The 20,932-nt window shown below is 56.9% G+C and overlaps 1 protein-coding gene across 1 annotated transcript; it reads right to left on the minus strand.

Annotated features, from left to right (window-relative positions):
- Positions 1-417: 417 nt before the first annotated feature.
- On the minus strand, positions 418-20,864 carry LOC141750098 (uncharacterized). The gene is made up of 17 exons (XM_074604680.1): positions 20,826-20,864; positions 20,287-20,352; positions 15,429-15,462; positions 14,503-14,653; positions 12,177-12,512; positions 10,894-11,059; positions 9,305-9,411; positions 8,674-8,805; positions 7,603-7,747; positions 7,203-7,349; positions 6,418-6,648; positions 5,989-6,182; positions 5,001-5,128; positions 4,637-4,803; positions 2,641-2,796; positions 2,101-2,214; positions 418-1,273 (listed from the first exon to the last, which is right to left on the minus strand). The coding sequence occupies exons 1-17, from the start codon at positions 20,862-20,864 to the stop codon at positions 1,232-1,234; spliced, it is 2,355 nt and encodes a 784-aa protein (XP_074460781.1). The 3' UTR covers positions 418-1,231.
- Between the last annotated feature and the right edge of the window lie 68 nt (positions 20,865-20,932).

The following is a 20,932-nucleotide window of genomic DNA, read 5'->3' on the forward strand; positions in this document are numbered from 1 at the left end:
GGGAAGCTTTGTGGCCGGGCTATCAGAGGGACTGGCCCAGCTCTGTTGAGCCTGGGTTCTGGCGGTCCTTGTGTTGAGATCCTTTCTCCAGGGCTCTTTCTCCTCAGAGCAAGCAGCCCTGCACAAAACCCTTGTTCTCGCCCCTCCGGGGACGGACGGTGGCGTCTCCCCCTGGGGACCGCTCTGCCACATGGCCTTTGGGTCTCCTCGCTGCGCAGCGCGGAGGCAGGTCTATTGTGGAGGCCCAGAACGGTGCAGCGGAGCAGGTTCGAGCAGCCGGTGCCAGGGCTCACCCAAAGAGAGCTGCAGGCGGGGAATGGGAAAAACCAGGGCAGGAGGAGATGGCCCTAAATCAGGGTTCTTCACCCGCTGGGCAAAAACCAATCAACACACTGAGTCGAGATATTTGGCTTTATTTCAGTTCTGCAGAATCGGGTGCCGGGCGTTTAACAACAGCCAGCACACCACACGTTTCCGACAGTCCCAGGTTCACAGTGATGAGATACAGCCCATGAGTGAGCTACAGTTCCCTTACCAGCCCTCATCACACACGTGCATTCAAGTCCAAGTTTGGAACGGTTTGGGAGATCCCCCTAATTAGGCCAATTAAGGTTTAATTTCAGGAGTTCAGCGCAGGTTCCATCAAAGTTCTACTACAATTCTATACAAAGCGCTCCTGTAACTTTTTAACCATATTCTTTTGACATCCCTACTCTAACCTTTTCCTGACCCATGAATGTACCAAGCACTCTCTTTTTCCTTCAGAAACAGTACAAAATGATTTTATTACAAAAAAGGTAAAAACCCCACTCTCTTTTTCCTTCAGAAACAATACAAAATGGCTTTTATTACAAAAACATAAAAACCCCTCTCCCTTTTACCTTCAGAAATAGTACAAAATGGTTTTTAGTACAAAAACATAAAAACCCCTCTCCCTTTTTCCCTTCAGAAATAGTACAAAACGGTTTTTAGTACAAAAACATAAAACCCCACTATCACTAGCACATGCTGCAAAATCTAAACAGAACAAATGCACCCCCCCTGCCCACAGGAAAACAAACACAGTCCAGGGAAGGGCCCAAGACGGGAACCCTGCGACGCTGCAGCTGCTCCGCGACAGGACAAGGTTCAGCGCAGCTCCCGAGTCTCTGCCATCGGAGCAGCAGCTTTGGCCTTCAAGGTCTTGAAGTTCCTGGCCGGTCTTTGCACAGCACGCAATCCAGTCCCGCTTCTATTTTCGCTCTTGCGCCAGCTGCGTCTGCAGAAGGGACACCTGAAAGAGGCCAAAGGCCGAGCTCAGACAAGCCCACGCTGGTAGGACCAGCCCTAGCTCCACGGTACCGGCTCTCGGGGAAGACGCACCCTCTAACGCCAGCCCCGACAAACACTTGCTCTTCGGGGAATGGAAGTCGCAGGTTCCCAGAGTCACCCTGGCCTCACCTCACACTATCAACAAGTTGACTTTCTCTCTGGCTTACCATTCACACGTACAACCCCGAGACATCCCATGGATATGAGAGAGAGAGGTTCCTACAGGATTAAGTCACCCAACTCCCCTTTCCAAGAGAGAGACTGGGGCTACTGCCACCTTACTGCCACAGGCTTTTTCCTCAGCAGGAGAGTTACTGGTGACACAAGGCACTGAGGAACTCTTCTGTTCTCATCTGCCTTAAAAACGTGACAGCTGGCGCGTGAAAAGGGAAAATGGGAAAGCTCAACAAGACGAGCAAGGCTCAAGGGGAACGTCCTTAGACTATTCTCTATTTCCCATCCATTCCGTTTTCTGAGTTTCCTCCAATCCCTCTCCCACCCTGCCTGACCCACAGGCACCACAGAGACCAGACCTCGGGGAACGATGCTGTCTGGCCATGGCCAAGGGACGCATCTGACTGGGTATTCCCACTGCCTGCCCGTCTCCCTTCCCCATGGCCAAACAAAACTCGGGCCACAGCATCGTGCAGAGCTGTGCCCACCAGCACAGCCACAGCGGCTTTGGATGAGAGCTTTCCTGCTCCTCAGCCGGTCTATACTGGGGGGCTGCTGCCATCGTTCCTCCATCTGGCCAGAGTCTCCTCCCACCAAGTAAGATCCTGGTCTCACCTGCTGAGACGCCAGCATCTCGTGCTGGTCAGACTCGGAGACAGAAAATCCGCCTGCATCTGGCAGCGCACGACCTCTGCAATATCTCCTCAGTCGCCTCCGTTCACGTTCCACCTGCACGTTGGATAGGAGAAAGGGTCACAGAAGCCTGCCACCAAACAAGGAGCAAAAGGACCTCTGGGCATCACGGCAAGGAGATGGCTGCTCAGGGACTGTGAATTGCACCACAGAACGCTGGGGCCAAAAAGCACTCCAAGTAGCCCACGGAAGAGAGCGAGCAGGAGGAAAGAGTTCCTGACACAAGAGTGTCCAATGGGTGTGTACGGGGACACTGGGGCAAGAAGGGTGGTACCGCAGTGAACGTGCATTTGCGAAGGCAACGGGGTGTCAGAAGAGAGAGAAAAGACAAAAGTGTGTGGCCACAGGGCACAGTGGGAGAGGGAAGGAAACAAGCCGAGGACTCCACAGTGCTGCCTCTGGGAATGCGGTGTCTTCCAGAGGACCGTGATGCTGCGCAGAGGCAGCGAAAGCCTGGTCTACCTCCTCCAGAGTCCTCCTGAGCTCAGCACTGTATTGCTTCAGCTCCGTCTTCTCCCGGTCCAGCCTTGCAACTGCTCGCTGCAGACGTTCCAGCCGCTGCGACAGGAGTCTCTTCTCCGAGAGCCAGGACAGCCGCTGCCCTTCTGCAATCGCCTGCTGGGCATTCAGAGAGCAGATGATGGGAGTGGTGCCACAGAAAGGAGAGAAGGGCCAGAGTCAACACATCGCGGAGAGCGACCATGGAGGAAAGGACAGTGCTACGTCCCTTCTCCTCCTCCTCCCGGTCCACAGCCCAAAACAACACTCTCCCTTCCCAGGGGCCCTCCTCCACATCACCTCGGAGAAATCCCTGCGCCAAAAGAACACCCTGAAAGCGCAATGAAGCCTTCAACCTCACCAGCCAACGGTACCATTTCCATTCTCTCTAATACCCTGGGAAAGCTGGACCTCAGAAGTCTCCATCTCTGAAAGCATCCTCTAAGCACCATCAGCGTCGCTGCTGTTCAGCCATCCTTACAAAATTCTGCTACGTTTAGTACATTCGCTTAGTCAACTGTGCCCTTTCCTTTCCATGCCAAATCCCAGACACCACACATTGCTTAATCGTGCCTAGATAGGAGAGAACCAATCACCCACGCACAGCTCTTGGACTCGCATTAATTTTAACGGCAAGCTGCGTAGTTCTTTCATTACTTCTGGGCTTGACAGAAAGCGTTTGAGCAGCTGAATGGTGAATTACTAGCAAACATTGTCTTCTCGGCCCAAGCACAAACACAGGCTGGGCAGAGAATGGATTGAGAGAGCCCTGAGCAGAAGGACTTGGGGGTGATGGTCCATGAGAGCCAGCAACGTGCACTTGCAGCCCAGAAAGCCCCCCGTATCCTGGGCTGCATCCCCAGTAGCGTGGCCAGCAGAGCGAGGGAGGGGATTCTGCCCCTCTGCTCCGCTCTGGGGAGAACCCCTGCAGTGCTGCCTCCAGCTCTGGGGCCATGAATATCAGCACACGGACCTGTCGGAGCGGGGACAGAGGAGGCCACAGAGATGCTGCGAGGGCTGGAGCCCCTCTGCTGTGAGGACAGGCTGAGAGAGTTGGGGGATTCGGCCTGGAGAAGAGAAGGCCCCGGGGAGACCTTAGAGCCCCTTCCAGTCCCTAAAGGGGCTCAGGGGGAACGGTTTTAGACTGAAAGAAGGGAGACTGAGATGAGATATTAGGAAGAAATTCTTTGCTGTGCGAGCGGTGAGCCCCTGGCCCAGGTTGCCCAGAGAAGCTGTGGCTGGCCCATCCCTGGAGGGGTTCAAGGCCAGGTTGGACGGGGCTTGGAGCAACCTGGTCTAGTGGGAGGTGTCCCACTGGCATGGGGGTAGGAACTAGAAGATCTTTAAGGTCTCTTCCAACCCAAACCATTCAGTCATTTGATGAAGTCTCAGCCAAGCTCCTCAGAACAGCGTAGGCTCACAGCCTCCATTTTCACAGCTCGGCTCCCTTTTCATCAAGGAAAAGGTGCAGACGGACTGCAGGGTCAGAAAGGGACCAGACCCTCGTGCCCTCCTCACAAGACAGGCCGCGAACGCCAGTACCAGGAACAAGGGGCCTGTTCCGTCTGCTCCAATACCTCTGTCAGCCGCCAAAGGACAGAAAGGAAGGAACAAAGTTCCCCCGCCTGCAGCTGGCAGCAGCGTTAGGAGTCTACTCCATGGCGGGCGGGAGGCTGCTAAGATCCCAGCCCTTTGCTGCCATGCTTTGGCTGGGGACCACCCAACCTTCTGTTGAACTCCTCTTACGTCCACACGCAACCCGTGCCTGCATTTACTGTCCCACCAGAGTCCTGGGGGTCTCCACGCTCCTTCAAGGACGAGCCACTGGCTCTGCTGCCTGGCCCGGCACCGTGTCGCCCGGGACAGACCACTGCTGCCATTTCACACGCTCAGCCTGTTCTTCTCCTAAAGCCAGCCCACAAAGCTTGCTTGAAGGATTCAGAAGCATAGTGTTTCCTACCACGTCTTGCAGGAGCTTGTTTATCTCCCCTTGGTGGTCGGCCTCCCGAACTTTGAGGGTGTCGGTATGCTGCTCTTCTTTCTGCAGCTCTTGCGCCATGTTTTGCCGTTCCTGCTTCAGGAGAGACCTCTCTGCTTCCAGCTCCCACTGAAGGCACTTCACTTCCCCTGCAAACACGACAAATGGCAAGAGTCAGAGGCTGCACAAACAGCGGCTCTGACTTTACTGACCTTACGCCCTTCGAGTTTCCGTGGAGGAGGGGTCTGTCTCCAGCTCCTTCACTCCTCAGAAGCACTGCGGACACAGAGCTGCTTTCATACCACCTTCCCCGGGCATGGGGTCACCAGAAACGGGAGGCTCTCACCTTGGATCACCTCCTTGGCCTGCGCCACCGCGTGAAGCTGGGTTTCAAGATGACTCCTGGTGATCTCCAGCTCAGACAAGTGCTGCTGAGCCTCCAACAGGCTGCATTCCACGGTCTCCTTCCCTGACCTGCAAAGCGTGAATACAGAGAGAAAGGAGCTGCTTGCTCCTGACACCCAACAGGGAGTTGTTCCAGGAAGAAGTGGTGCAAGATCCCTACCCCTGCCTACGGAAAAAGGCTCGCGTGGAAACTCCTGCACAGAGAGCCTATTTCTGCCCTTTAAAATAGCAATGCGGGCCCCTGCGAGGGAATGGCCAGGCTTCCCGTGTCACCTGGCAGGGCACAGAAAGCCCAGCCAAATTGGACTGCAATAGCCAAATCTTCACTTGCTGGGGTCTGATCCACAACACACGGGTAGCTGCGCCCACCAAGCCTCTGCCAGCAAGCAAAACTTGGATGGACAACGGAGGGTGTATCTTCAAGGAGGAGAACAAGCACACAGTCCCGATTACACCAGTCTCTGGCAGGCCAAAGTAACTATGTCCATTTTAACAGACATCAGTGATGGGCAGGAACCCCTGAAGGCTGGCGACAATTCAAGAGAGGTTTCCCTGCTGCTGGTGTCACCAGCTCTAGCTCCTGCACCATACTAACACGAGTTAGCTTAGTTTAATTATGTGTGGTTTAATCATGGCTCCATTGAGAGCCCACTCGGCTGGCTGTGGACGTCACAGAGGAACATGTAAGGGGGCATAAACATGAGCTCAACGCTCAGGAGAGCTTTGCCAGCTTCAGCTGTCAGAAAAATAACCTTCAAATCAAGGTAGACTTTGGTTTTTTTTGCTTGAAATTCTTCCGTTTTCTGTCCATGGAAGCGAAAACATGTGAAAAGCACAGAGGATGCAATCAATCCCCATGTAACCATTGTCACCTTTACCACTACAGACATTAAAGAACGTCCTGCCCAGGGTCTCCTCCCTGCCCTTACCTGGCCTCTGCCAGCTGCTCCGAAAGGCCTTGTCTCTCCCGCTCCATGGCTGCCAGTCGCACCTCCAGGGCAGCCTTCTCCCGCACCAGCAATTCCTTCTCTGCGCACACCTCGGCCAGTGCGTGCCCTTGGCGAGAGGACTCCTGGCGCAACTGCTCCAGGCCACTGCGAGACGACTCTTGCTGGCGGGAAACCTGAAAGCGGGACAAAATGCAGTGAGAGTCCTTGCGTGCAGCCCTGGCTTTTGCCCCAGACAAAGGCTCCAGAGCTACACAGTTTGCTGCTTTTGCCACCTGGGAGAACAGTAGAGTCGTGGATGCAGTCCTCTCTCTGCAACTTACCAGAAGCCAAAAAGGAGGCCAACACGCACAGCTTCACCCAGCCAAGCAGCCACATGCCCACCCAGAAGCACCAGGTCTTTGGTCTCACCTCAAGGAGTTTCTCTTGGGCTTCTTCCTTCTCCTCTGCCAGGACCCCCAGCTCTACCCGCAGCTCCTCTTGTTGCTCCTCTGCTTTCTTCAGCAGCTGCTCCAGGTGGGCTTTCTCTGCACAGAGCTCTTTGGTTGTTCTTTTACACAAGCTCAGCTTCTCCTGGGCAGAGATCTTTGCTCTCTCCATCTCATCCACTTTACACAAGAGAGCGTCATTCTCTTCCTCCAGCTGCAATCACAGAAGCACAGAGGAAATTAAATACAGCAAGACTTACTCTGAAGAAGAGGAGAGCAGCAAATCCACATCCCCTGCGTCTCGCTGACATACTCCCAGTTCAGCGCGCCCAATAAGCACGTGCGGACAAACTACCCCAAAGAGCCTGCGTGGTCTCATCACCATTTCCCAAGAAGAAGGAGGACACTGCATTTAAGCAACAGTAGGAGAATGGAAAGGGAGCAACACGGTCTTCAAAGACGGGTAGACGTGGCGCTCAGGGACATGGGTTAGTGGGGTTTTGGCAGTGTTAGGTTCGTGTTTGGACTCAATGATTTTAAAGGTCCCTTCCAACCTAGACAATTCTACGAGTCTACGATTGTCCCTGTCTTCCCCTGCCAGAAACAGCATCTGTGGCGCTCTTGCTAGACTTCCTATGAAGGTTGGGCTTGGACAGAAAAAGGAACCCTTCCGTATTCAGTCAGTCACACTCTCAGAAGGCAAGAAGTCTGAGAAGACGCAGCGGCTGGAGACAAACACCTGCCAAGACCTTTGGCAACTCTGCTCACCTGCAGCACAAGTTTGTTCAGTTGCACTTTGTCCAAAGCAAGAGCTTCATTGATACAGCTCATGTTTGCTGTTGCAACACGTAGATCGGCAAGTTCAGCACTCAGCTCATTCTGAGCCCCTGTCAGCTCTGCCACCGACTGCTCGGCCTGAAGAGACAAAAGAACAACATGACAACAAGGGCAGGGAAATCCCTGCCTTCGAGCAGCAACTCCACATCCCCTGCGTCTCGCTGACATACTCCCAGGTCAGCGCTCCCAATAAGCACGTGCGGACAAACTACTCCAAAGAGCCTGCGTGGTCTCATCACCATTTCCCAAGGAGGAGAACAGCACGTTCCCTGGCGTCTACTGACACGAAAAAAGCATCTGTGCTGGTCTTGCTACCACAAGGTGACCATACCTTCTCCAGGGCCACTCTAAGCTCATGCTTCTCTTCCTTCAGCACATCCCTCTCAAGGTGCGATTCCTCCAGCGCCTCTCTCGCAACTAACAACTCATGCTGTAACAAGCAGTGTTTGTCTTCAAGTGCCACTAAGTCCTTCAGTCTGTGAGAAGGGGAAAGACAAACAACTTGTCAACGTAAAAACATTCTCCTTTCCAAAACCAGGAGCACATACTGTGTCCCAGCTATGGCAGTTGGAATGACTTCCAACGGCTTTGTACCTACACCTAAACACCACCGGCATTTCCTGACTAGAGCTGCATCACTCTTTCTCATGGATGAAACGTTCGTCATTGAGAAAGTAAATCAAGCTTCCAGACATCACAGAACGTTTCCAAAACGTTCAGGTACTCGCAACAGCTTCCTGCCTCTTAGTTCTCTCTCTCCTCTTTCATACGTTGGATACAAGCCTTGCACAAGTTCTTCTTGGGCTAAAACAGACTTTGAAAGTCCAGACTACGACTCCCACAATTACTTTTGCCTTCTGCAGTGAATGAATCAAAGGCCCTGCAAGCTCTCTGGGGAGACGGCTATGAATGTCCAATCCAATGATCACGGGATCACAGGAGGGTCCAGGTTAATACGCTGCATGTTGCAAAATGGCCCCTCTTGCCCCAAAGGCCTTCTGCACTCAGTCTGGCAAGGAACTGTCAGCACAGAGGTGCTACAGTGCTTAGGATGGTGCTGGGCAAATTTCTGCCAACTCCTCTAGCACCGCCCCGGGGAGCAAAAGGGCTGGACCAGAGACAGAGCTCTCTTTAGGCTGCTCTCGCTTGCTCACCAAGAACCAGTTCACAGCAAAAGCACTGGAATACGCCACCTCTTTGCCAGTCTGGTCTTACCCAGAGGAGCTTCTGGCAGTCAGACGATTTTTGCCGTCCTTTCTGTTGAAGGCAACCGTTTGACTCGGGACAGAAACAAGGCTGTGCAGAACGGGCGTGTTTGCAATGCGAACACAGCCCATCTATGAACGCAAGAGGCAGCCCCAGAAGAGAATGGTGGTAACAGCAAAGTTTAAAACACCTTTACCTGTCCTGAAGCTCCTTCTTCTCCAGCTCCCCCTTGGCTTGGAAGGACATCACGCTGCAGTTTAGACGGGAGCAGTTTGCCATTACAGACCCAGAAAGCCTCATTTGCTCTGCCTTCAGCTCTGACAAATCTCTGCAGAAGAACAAAGGAAGAGCCAACGTTCACACCACCAGCTCTATCAGCTGACTCGCTTCTCACGCACGTAATCGCGCAAAGAGGAAAAGCTGGCAGGAAAGATGACATCTCGGCTGGGGACAAATCATTCCCCTGACACTCTGGGGTCAGGACACACCTTGGCGAGCAACTGCTCAGAGGCTCACGACAACAGCCACATAATAAACTTTTCAGGAAGGTGGAGGAAGAATAAGCCTAAAACGGCGTAACAGAAAAAGCACAAAGAACACAAGAACCAAGGCACGCTCGACGCATTAAGGAAGGTTCATAATCCAGGAAGATAAACGGCTGACAGTAACCCAGAGTTTGAAATCGCTTGCTGACACCAGCAGCAGACACTATCACGGCTACGCTGCTCTTGTTTGTGTAGAAGGCAACTCTGAGAAAGGAACCTCAGAGAGGTGTGAAGGGAAGGTACATTTTTGCTGCAAGAGATGGGGCCTCAACTTCTACTCACCGGTTCGTGGCAGCCTTCATTTCCAGGAAATGACGGCGGAAGGTGACCATCTGATGCCACAGCCCGAGCAGACGGTCACGGTCACCCCTGAAGTAGTTCTCATAGAGCTAAAGATGCAAAGACAAAAAGAAATGCCAGTTCAGCCTCCGCCATCACTGTACGAGTCTTTCCGCTGGCAGAGAGCACAACCACCATCGCCAGCTCTCCTTGAATAACTATTCCGAGAGGGCACCAAGGACTGAAGAGGCACCGCAGAAGCAGCCCCAGCAGACCTGCCACCTGCCTTCAAAGAAGGCAACATCCACCCTTCTCCTGCGGGAGGGGACATCAGCAAAGCAAGCTGACCCTGAGTCAGCACCTCGCCTTGCAGAGCTGTCTCACACTCTTGGTGGAGGAAGACAAAGACAAGCCCCTCCAAGACCACTGTCCCATTTGCTAGCGGTGACGGAGGCCTGTCTTGTCCTTCCCTTGGCTACTCTGAATCTCAAAACACACAGACCTCTCTGCTCTCACGGCTCTAGACGGAGATTTAAGAACCATCAAAAAGACGAGCGCTCCTGTGTCACTGCCCTACAGCGTCCAGCAGCAGCAAGCATTTGCCTTTAGGACCGAGCAGCACGGCCACAGCAGGTGGGCCTCTTCCATCACCACGATTTGCAGACACTCCTCCACCTCCCACCCCTGCCACGCTGAGCTCCCCCTCCCACGCACCAACTTGATCTTTGGCTCCCATAACCCTGCCCAAGCGATAACCACCCCTGGAGGTCAGCATGGGTGCATCTCGTCGCGATGGCGGCATCCGGGGCTCACAGGGGGTCTCAGGGAGACGCATAACACCACAACAGCCAAGGGGTGACGTGAGCAATGCGCCCACCTCACCGCAATCCTGGTACTGTGGTCAATGTGCAAATTCGACTGGAAGTCGTCATCTTCCCCCCATAAATAGTCAAGAGCCCAAGGGCATTTGGAGCTCTCCTGCTCGGCAGCGGGCTGCGGCCAGGATCTCCCCGTGAGCAGGGACGCTGCTCAGGATTACTCCTCCAGGTTAAGAGATTCCGGGCTGCAACAGATCCTCGCTAAATTGGTTTATAGCATGCTGAACTTTGACATTCTGTGATAGAAAGCATTGATTGTGCACATAGAATCCTTTAGCCATAAACCATTGACCAAGTCTGCGACTAGGATTGGGTCCAGCCGCACCCGACTCCTCTCTCAGAAGGCCTTTAGAAAGCCAGGGGTCCTTTCTGAACCTTGACTCAACGGGAGGGTCTCCCTGACAGCTCTCTCTGACCCCGTCCTCTGTGCAGGAAAAAAACAAGTGGACCTTGCTATAGCACCCCCTTAAAACTGTCGCATCTACTGTCGACTTGGTCAAATCATTGGTTTATATCAATAAATATATTGCTGCTTCTCTCTTAGGGGTGAAGTCTATCGCTCCATCCGCGACAACCCCTCTCTTCTGCTCGTCAACACCAACACATCCTCAGCAGAGCCACAACCTTCTCACAGCAAGTTCTCTGGGCCAGAAACAAAATGCGTTCTCATGCCACGCTGGCACCACCTCTGACATTCCCGCAGCTGAGCCTCACCTCACGTTCCTGGCGCCATTCGCGCTCCTTCGCTTCCAGCTCCTCCCGCGCCCTCATCCAATCCACCGTCAGCTTTCCAACATCTTCTTTGAGGGCTGAATTCACCTCTTCCGCTTTCTCCAGGTGCTCCCGCAGCAGACTGTTCGCTTCGGCCAGATCCTCGCACCTTGGAAAGGGAGGAACAGCCATGAGGTCACTGAACAACCCCTATCCACAAGCACCATCCCCGGGATTTCCCGGCTCCCCCAACACTGACTTTCTTCTCAAACTGAGAGGCAGGAAAAGCGCTTTCTAGGGTGAACTAAGATCTCTCGCTGATGGCCAACTCATTTGCTTCTCCTTGCTTTAAGCCTTCCATTTCCACCTACAGGTTGGGTTTCTCCTTCCTCTTCAACTCGGACGATGCCCACGGCTGGGCCTCCCCTTCGTGCTGCCTCATCACTGGACGCATCACCTTTCTCTAGCGTTGCCCCCAGTCCCTCACCTACTGCACCAGGGCAGCGTTTAGGCTGGAAAGGGACCCTTGGAGCTCACCCACAGGAACGCCCCGCTCCAAACAGAAGCATTCCGCACACACCACTATTACTGCCCCACAGAACAGGTGGTGCACCTCTCTCCTTTCCAAAGGGCTTGCCCCAACACTTCCCTTGCGGAGACTGACTACCACTGACAGGTTTTCCCTCCCTGCCGTGAGCATCCAGGATACTGAGTAGGAGGGAACGCTTCTTCCTTGTACCTTTGCTGCTCCTCTTTCACCTGAAGCAGGGCTTTCTCCAGGGCCTCTGTGCCTTCCCACCTGCCTGGGAGGCATCCCTGAAGAAGAAAGCAAATAGTTAGTCCAATTCTTCCACCTGAAGCCCAGGAATGCTCTCCTACGCTCCCACCCTTTCTTTCCTAGATCTGCTTTAGCCGGGAAGCAGAACGAAAAGCACAGAGACAGCTCTCTCTGGCCGACGCCAGCATTCTCGCCTTCCAAAACACTGTCTGTCCACCCATTCCATTTCAGAGACAGCCCTAGAACAGGCAGCAAAGCCCTCGCCCGAGACCCAGGACAAAACGTTCCCCGCCAATAAAGCACTCCCGCACACAACTCCAATCCTGCATTTCTGGGACTGCTGGCTGCTCTAAGAGCGGCAACTGGGCAGAACACGGGCGGGCAAACTCGCAGCGCTTCTTGAAACCCTCCGCGAGCACAATCTTGCTTTCCCCTGCCATGGCTCGGGGAGCTTTTTCGCTCCCGAACGCTCCGGCCGCTCTCTTCAGTTCGCGCCCTGCGCACTCACCGCTCCTGCTTCCAGCTGCTGCTCCAGCTCTCGGCAGCGGGTCCGGTACTGCAGGACCTGGGCGCAGACACGGCATGAAGATGAGCGACTGCAGCCGGGGACGGACCCGGCTCCTCCGGCACCGGCTTTTCTCTCGCTCTCCGCAGCCCGAGCTCAGCCCGCGCCACGGCGCTGCCGCTACAACACCGAGTCCCTTCGGGACCGGGAAGCTTCGCTTCCCCCGAGCCCGGCCAAGCCCCGGCGAGCGGCTCGGGGGTGACCGCGGACGGGACGGGACGGGACGGGCGGGGCGGCTCCCGGGGCCTCCCTCCCTCCCTCCCTCCCCCGAGCTTCGGGCTCGGCGCCGTCCCGCCCGCGGCAGCGCAGGGCAGGGCCCGGGCAGGACCCCGCCGGGGCCGCGCCTTCGCCCCCCGAGGGCTCCGCCGCCGAGTCCGTCCGCCGACGGCGCGGGCACCCCGGCCCGGCCTCGGGGAGCTCCCCCCGGGCAGGCGCCCCCGCTCCTCACCTTCGCCTGCAGCTTCCGCACCAGCACCGCTTGCCGGTGCCGCGCCTCCTGCGAGCTCCGCAGCCGGCGCTGCAGGGAGGCCGGGCCCGGCGCCGCCATGCCCCCGCTCGCCGGCCGGGCTCCGCCGCCTGACGGGCGCCGCCGGGAGCCGCGGGGCGGGAGGGACGGGCTCGCTCGGGGCCGCTCTGCGGCGGCGCTTTCCTGCGGGCTGCGGGGCTGCCGCGGGGGAAGAGGCCGCTCCGGCCGCGGTTCGCTCCGGCCGGCTCCGCTCGGAGACCGTTACCGGCCCCGGCCGACGCTGGGGGCGGGAGCGGGGGGAAACGGTCCCCGCGAGCCGCGTGTCGGGGGGTCCCCGAGACGGCGGGCGAGAGCCGGGGCCGCGGGGACGGGCCGTCGCCCGGGGAAGGCGGCGGCAGCGCCGGAGCCTCTGCCGGAGGCTCCGGCTTCGGCCTGGGCTGCCGCGGGAGCGGGGGGCCCGGCCCGGGGCGAAACCCCGACGTGCCCGGGGGGAGCTCCCGGACCTTGTCCTCCCCGACGGGCGGCGCGAAGGGCCCGGGCCGCCAGCAGGGAACGGGGAAGCCGGGGCGGGAGGGAAAGCTTCCGAGTTCCAGGGCAAGGGACCCCGGGAATAAAGCGCTATTTCATGGGCTCAGGAGGAAACACGACAAACGGGGCTCAGCCCCCTTTGCCCCCCAGCCTCCTCTGTCCTGGGAATTCACTTATTCGCCACTCAAGTCATGAGCTTGCATAACTTACAGCCCTTAAGTCGGGCACTTGCAAGCAAACAAAAGAGAATTAGTTCCCTAGTGAGAGTGCTCATCCTTCCCCTTCCATCACGGTGCGGGCGTCCCCTGTGTCACCCCGGGAAGCACGAAAGCCTGAGCGGGCCGGCTGCTGCTGCATCCTGGGTCTAAAGTAGACCCAGTCAGTACGTTGTGACTGATACAGGACCCGTTACGCAACATTTTAAATACTTCTTGTCCCCAGGCATTAAACTTGCAATGCCACAACCTGTGAATAGAGAAAGGCTGCCAAGGGACACAGCAGCGAGAGCACTATCACCACACTCCCGCGACAACGGGAGAAATCCTCGTACCTCCCCCTCATTCAGCTCTTGCCTTAGTTTAGCCTTTCAGCTTCAACAACAGAAAGCTACATCCAAGTGACACAAACCAACAAATTCCCTTTATGCTGACACACAGAATGACGCTGTCTCCCAGAAAAGGGAGTCAGGAGATCATGTTTTGGAAAGGAGAAGTCAGGACAGTATTCCTGTTAGACTGCAACACTTTGCCAGAATCCTTTCTGGTTTGTATCGAAGAGCAAGGGTGAGCCATAACAGGTAGAAAGGGTAGAGGAGAGGGTCACGTAGCCAAGGGCCACTTCCTACAACTTGTAACCGATAAGTCAGCTACAATATATTTCTCAGGTATGCATGAACACACACAAAGTGCCTGCAGTAAGGGGCACGTTTAGGCTTAAAGGCTTGAGTCGCCGGAACCTTCCCTGGGGAGAGGCTCTTTCCTCTAACCAGGTCATGCCATTTGTCAGCCCGCTGTGATTTAAAGATACAACCAAAGCCAAGTTTGGCCAGAACAGCTGCTTCCTTTCTAGTCGTAAAAGACCATTAACTTGGGAGCTTTATTCCTGAAATGCATCCATGAGTCCTTGTCATGATTTCAGAGGGACTAGGCAAAGATTTGCCCCGCAAAAGTAGCCAGTATAAAAGCAGTCGGACTGATCTGCACGTTTCATAGACTTGCGTGCCTTAAACGTGTTGAAAAACTGGTTGAAAGCTGCCTCCTACCTCAACCCCCCCACCTTCGGCTGTCTGACTCCTTGTCTGACTCCTTGTGGGAGTGGGGTGTCTCTGAGGGTGCCAGGGAGAATTTAGACGTTTCCCGAGAGCGGTTCCCGAAGATTTCCGAAGGGCGAACTTTGGCCTGCTTAGGAGCATGGTTGAGAGTGTCCACTGGGGGACAGTCCAGAAGGGCAAAGGTGCCCAGGAAGGCTGGTCTTACTTCAAGGAGGAACTCCTAAAAGCTCAGGAGAAGGCCATCCCCAAGTCCCAGAAAACAAGCAGACAGGGAAGAAGACCAGCCTGGCTAAATAGAGAGCTTAGGCTGGCCATCAGGTAAAAAAAAATAGAAAGTTTATGATCCTTGGAAAAGGGGGTTGGCTACTTATGAAAAATACCAAGACGTAGTAAAGCTATGCAGGGCGAAAATCAGAAGGGCCAAAGCTCAAGCAGAACTCGTCTTGGCCACCACGGTTAAAGAGAACAAGAGGTTCTTTCAGTATATCAACAGCAAAAGGAAGACTAGGGAAAACGCAGGCCCACTAACGAATGAGATGGGCGCCCTAGTGGTGGAAGACACAGAGAAGGCAGAGCTACCGAATGCCTTCTTTGCTTCAGCCTTCACTGCTAAAGCCGACCTGCACGAATCCCAGGCCCTGGAGGCAAGGGGGGCGGTCTGGAGAGAGGAAGAGTTTTCCCCAGTAGGGGAAGATCAGGTTAGAGACCACTCGGCCAAACTGGACATCCATAAGTCCATGGGCCCTGACGAGATGCACCCGCGAGTGCTGAGAGAGCTGGCAGATGTTATTGCTTGGCCACTCTCCATCATCTTTGAAAGGTCATGGAGAAGAGGAGAGGGGCCTGAGGACTGGAGGAAGGCCAATATCACTCCAGTCTTCAAGAAGGGCAGGAAGGAGCACTCGGGGAACTACAGACCAGTTAGTCTCACCTCCGGCCCTGGGAAGGTAGCGGAGCGACTTGTTCTGGGTGTCATATCCACGCACGTTCAGGAGCAGGAAGTTATTAGAAGTGGTCAACGTGGATTTCCCAAGGGTAAATCATGCTTGACCAATCTCAGAGCCCTCTATGATGTTATAACTGGTTGGCTGGATGAGGGCAGAGCAGCGGATGTCGTCTACCTTGGCTTCAGCAAGGCTTTTGACACTGTCTCTCATAACATCCTCCTTAGGAAACTGAGGAAGTGTGGACTAGACGAGGGGACAGTGAGGTGGATTGAGAGCTGGCTGTGTGACAGGACTCAGAGGGTCGTCATTAATGGAGCAGGGTCGAGCTGGAGGCCTGTAACCAGTGGTGTCCCCCAGGGGTCAATCCTTGGACCAGTATTGTTTAACGTATTCATCAAGGGCCTGGACGAGGGGACAGAGCGTATGCTCAGCAAGTTCGCGATGACACCAAAGCGGGTGGGGTGGCTGACACCCCAGAGGGCCGTGCTGCCATCCAGCTTGACCTAGACAGGCTGGAGAGCTGGGCAGAGAAAAAACTAATGAGGTTCAACAAGGACAAGTGTAGGGTCCTGCACCTGGGGAGGAAGAATGTCAGGCACCAGTAGAGGTAGGGGTGGACCTGCTGGAAAGCAGCTCTGAAGAAAAGGATCTGGGGGTCTTGGTAGACAGTAAATTATCCATGAGCAAGCAATGTGCCCTTGTCGCCAAGGCGGCCAACGGAATTCTGGGCTGCATAGGGAAGAGTGTGGCCAGCAGGTCCAGGGAGGTCATTCTCCCCCTCTACTCCGCACTGGTGAGGCCACAACTGGAATACTGTGTCCAGTTCTGGGCTCCCCAGTTCAAGAGAGACAGGGAACTGCTGGAGAGAGTCCAGCAAAGGGCAAGAAAGACGATGGAGGCATTGGAGCATCTCCCTTATGAGGAAAGGCTGAGAGAGCTGGGACTCTCTAGCCTGGAGAAGAGAAGGCTGAGGGGAGACCTTATTAATGTTGACAAGTATCTAAAGGGTGGGTTTAAAGAGGATGGAGACAGACTCTTTTCAGTGGTTCCCAGTAACGGCCGATGGGCACAAGGAGCCTTGGGGCCTCCCTGTAGGGCTGCCTACACTTTCTGCATTCCTTGTGCAGTGGAAAGGGTCCCCTTCTTGACCTCTCCTGTCAGGGGACACTACACCCAGGAATCAGCAGCTCTCTGCCGTTTGGCAGGACTCGGAGCAAACCCACCTTCTGCAGCCTTAAACCCCTCCCCTGAGCAGCCCGTGGGAGCGAGCAGCCTGTGCAGAGCAGGGTCAGGAGAACTGAACCTGGTGAAGCAAAGCTCCTGCTGCGCTGGTGGATGAGCCTGGGACCCCCGGCTCTGCAGCGCAGTCAGGGCTCTGCCCCTTATCTCAGCCCTTTGCCGGCCAGGGCTGCTGCGGTGGCACCAAAACTCTTCATTCCTGCACCTGTGAGCAAAAACTAAACAAACCATTTCCCCAGCCAACGGTGAGAGTGCTCATCTCTCCTCCTCCCTCACCTCCTCCTTTCCGCCAGTGGGCAGCAACCCCACTCCCGACACCAACCTGGGGGGGATTCTGCATCTCTGGGGCCTCAGCCGAGAGAGAATTTTCATCCCGAGCCAGCCTGTCCCGTGGAGAAGGGGCAATAAAGAGCAGGTCACAGACAACCTCCCATCGGCACGTTTGCTGGCAGAAGAATGCATGCACCAAATAAATAACATTTTCAAAAAATGAGCAGTAGTATGTTTTCCATTCTCCTTGAGCAAAAGAGTTTTGCTGAAGCGTTTTCCCCTTTTGGCAACAACCAAACTTCCATATTTTGGCTGGGGCACGCAGCAGGGCTGGGGACCCTCCACTTGCCTCGGCAGCGGCACTGGCTCCTCGTCCCGGGTTGTTGAGACCCCCACCTGCCGCCACCCCCTGCCCCATCCTGGTTCCCCCCCGCCCGCCTCAGCCCTGACACATGCCAGCCAGCGGGACTGGCACCAAGGAGCGCGTCCCACAGCCTCCACCCCACCGCTGAGGGCGATGCCTTCCCCTCCCAGCCCACGGGCTGCTTGGCAGCACCTTGGAAAGCCTGACCCACCGGGCACTCAGCCCCCGCCTTGCCCTGGCACCTTTCCTCCGAACCAAGGCACCGGGGCTTTCCCTTCATTGCTCCCTGCAGTTCCTTGCAACTCCTTTGCGCTCCCCACAACTCACTCCTGGGCACAAAAAGATGCCCCCAGTCATCCCCGCAAACATTTTATTACTGACTTCCCACTTGCCCCCCACCTTGCCCCTTCTACTCTATTCCTTCTTAAGCAGGCCTTTCCCCAAACCCACCCAACACCACCCTCGTTACCCAGCTCATCTAGGATTATTACAGCTCTGAGAAAGTTAATGCCCTCCCAACACCATCATCTTGGGGCACTCGCTACAAACTCACCAACAGCAGGGGTGAGCTCAACTCAAGCCACAAGGACAAAGGATCTCGCAGGAAGGGTCTCAGCATGCGGGGGGGAAGGGAGAAGGATTGCTTTGGGCAGCAGGATCCGACTGGAGACCGGGTGCAGGCTGCTCCCTGCAGCGCCTGACCCTGGGACAGCCCGGACACCTGCGAGTCCCTGGCTGAAGCCCCTGTGTCCAGGGGAGCCTTGACAGCCGGGGGGGCACGGACAGCTCGGCTCCGCCAGCCGACACCCACCGGACACACACGCACAGCCCCGACAGAGCCACACGGAGAGAGGGGACCCCGCATCGGCCCCCGCCTCCGCACCCCGGGAAGCGGCCCCTCCGCACCCCGGCCCCCCGCAGCCCGGCCCCCGCCCGGGCAGCCTTACCCAGGGACAGGAGCAGCACGGCAGGGCGCCGCCGCCCGCAACCCCCCTGGCCGGCAGCACTCCCCGCCCGCCTCCGCGGCGAGGGCACCACGCCCCGGCCGCCGCTAATGAGGGGCTAATGAGCCGCGGGTAATGAGGGGGCGGGCGGGGCCGCGGCTCCCGAGCGCCCGGGGGCAGCCCCGTGCCCGCAGCCCCGGCCCCCCGCGGCTCCCCGCATCCCGCACCCCCGGCCCGCACAGCATCGCCCCCCCTCGCCACTCTGCCGGCACCCACGGCTCCCCGCACCCGGACACCCTGCGCCCACCGCACCCCTGCACCAGCTCCCTCTCCCCAAAGCCCCCCGCAGCCTGCGCTGCCCCCTCCACGGCTCGCCCCGAGTGGCGACCAGGGCCCGGGGCCGCTGCCAGCAGCGGGAATGCCAGAGGGCAAGGAGGGCTCTGCTCCGGGCTTCAGCTCTGGGCACGGCCCCGGCTAAAGCAAGGCAGAACCAGAAGCAAAGACCCGAGCGTGGGGAGGTTCAAAGCCTTAAACATCAGCACCTACAGCTCCAAAACCTTCTCCCCTCATCCTTGTACCAGCCATTCCCAAGGATGTCATGGTCCTCGGGTGATCAGTTTGCATTTTGCAGCTCTGCGGCCTCATCCTGGCTTGTGCCCCATCCCTCCCTTTCCTTTCCCTCCAGCAGCAAGGCCAGCAGCAGGTTTCCCGCCTGCTTTGATGGCATCACGGCAGGGGTCGGTCATGGCAGAGCTCACACTTGGCTGGGGACCCCTTTGCTCTTGGGGCCACCACTCTCCAGCAGCCCACGAACCCCGCTGGTGCCCAGGTCCGTCCCTGCCGTCAGCCGCATCCCATCTGTGCACAGGGACCCCCTGCCCCCGGGGCGCCCGTGCCAGCACCCCCAGCCGCCTCCAGCCCCGCCATCCCCGAGACACTGGAACCACAACTCTGCAAACGCCGCGGGTGCCCAAACAAAGGCAAAGAGAACTTGGGTGTGAAAAACATGAACACAACTCTTTATTAACAACAACACAACTACCTACAACTACTGACAAAAACACAAGTAACTACAAAACACAACGGTAGAAATACAACTGTAGAAATACAACTATATAAATACTATAGAAATACAACTAAGTGTAGAAAGACAACTATATAAATCCTATAGAAACCCAACTGTAGAAATATAACTATATACATCTCTTCCTCTTTGTCGCTCTTGTGTGTTGCTTTGAACTGCCACACGTCTGCTGCCCCTGGAAGAAAAGCAAGCGGCACGGCCGTTTGGCTAACGAGCAGCGCCTCACCCAGCAGAGCTGGGGCTTCCCGAGCCAGCTCAGCGGCAGCAGCTCCTTCACTTCAGGCTTCACCGTGATGGGCATTCGATGGCCACAGCCCTGGGACACGCTGGGGACAGCGGGACTCTGCTGCCAGCGCTGAGCCCCACCTGGGCTCGGGCTTACACTTGCCTGTCCCGGCCCTAAGGAACCGATCCCGGCCCAAAGCGGACGGCGGCTCAGGGCAGCGCGGTGGGGGCGGTTGTGCCGCCAGCACGAGGGCAGCGGCTGCCGTGTCCCTGCAGCGGGGACCACCCACCCCAGCCCCAGCCCCAGCCCCAGCCCGGTGGCAGGAGACCCTCCCTCCCTGCGGGCAGTGCATGGCGAGCACGTGCCTGTCCTCCTGGTGGCACGTCCACATCCATCGCCTCCTCCTCCTCCACATCCACCTCCATCTCTTCCACTTCCTCCTTCTTGTCAACCTCCATTTCTTCTTCTATGTTTATATTCCTGGCAGCCTCGTCCGCAGCCTCCAGTGCAAGTTCTAACATCCTAAGACAAGAGGCAAGCAGAAAAGTGCATTGGTCCTGCCCTGCGCAGCCGAGTGGACCCGTGGGACAGGGCTCTCCACACCCCTGCCCCTCTCGCCGGCCAGGGAGAGCTGTGGCCACAGCCCCAGCAGGAGCTGGCTGGACCTGGGCAGCTCCTTGGCCACCAGCACCCACCAGCACTGGCGCCCCAGTGCCTGCAGCTGGAGGCTCCTGTACTTCTGTATCTTCATCATTTTGGTGTTTCGCATGGTCTTCTGGATCTGGCGGAACAGAGAGGGCAGGGGTGAGTGGCCCTGCTCCCTGCCCCATGGGGCCCTGAGCACACAGCCCGGCCAAGGGCCCCCCCCTGCACAGACCCCGGCCCTGCGCCTGCCTGGGCGCCCCGAAGCTCCTTACTCGGTGCAGGTGGCCTTTGGGCTCGGCGCTGCTCCGCTGGCAGGGCTCAGCTCCCACGGCTCCAGCCTGGAAAGGGGCAGCGCAGGCACCGGCTCAGGCTCCGGCCAGCACCCGCCTGCTCCCGGCGAGCATCCCTGCGGCACCAGCCCGGGGCTGCCTGGGCTGTGTGTGGGGACGTGTCCCCCCGGCGCAGGGATGCTGCATCCCAGCAGGGCATGAGCAGCCCAGAAGGGCTTCTGCCAGCCCTTGGCCTTGCAGGGGTGGGGGGAGAGGGCAAGACAAGGTCTCGGCCCCCCGACCACTGCTGGGTGCCCACCTCCGGGGAGCAGGGACGTACCTCTGCCAGCGCAAGCCTCTTGTTCTTCGTCGCCTTCATTATCACAACGCTAGGGGAAAGGTAATGGAGCAGGTGGGATGGGAAGGGAAGGGCTGGGTGGAGGGTAG

This window comes from Larus michahellis, chromosome 12 (assembly GCF_964199755.1).
Source record: "Larus michahellis chromosome 12, bLarMic1.1, whole genome shotgun sequence".
Classification (NCBI taxonomy): domain Eukaryota; kingdom Metazoa; phylum Chordata; class Aves; order Charadriiformes; family Laridae; genus Larus; species Larus michahellis.

Coding starts and splice junctions, on each gene's coding strand:
- LOC141750098 (XM_074604680.1), bottom strand. CDS start 20,864: ATGAAGGCGACGAAGAACAAGAGGCTTGCGCTGGCAGAG. Junction 12,513..14,502: donor AAGGAGTCAGACAGCCGAAG/GTGGGGGGGTTG, acceptor GACGGCGCCGAG/CCCGAAGCTCGGGGGAGGGA. Junction 7,350..7,602: donor TTAGAGTGGCCCTGGAGAAG/GTATGGTCACCT, acceptor TTGTCTCTTCAG/GCCGAGCAGTCGGTGGCAGA.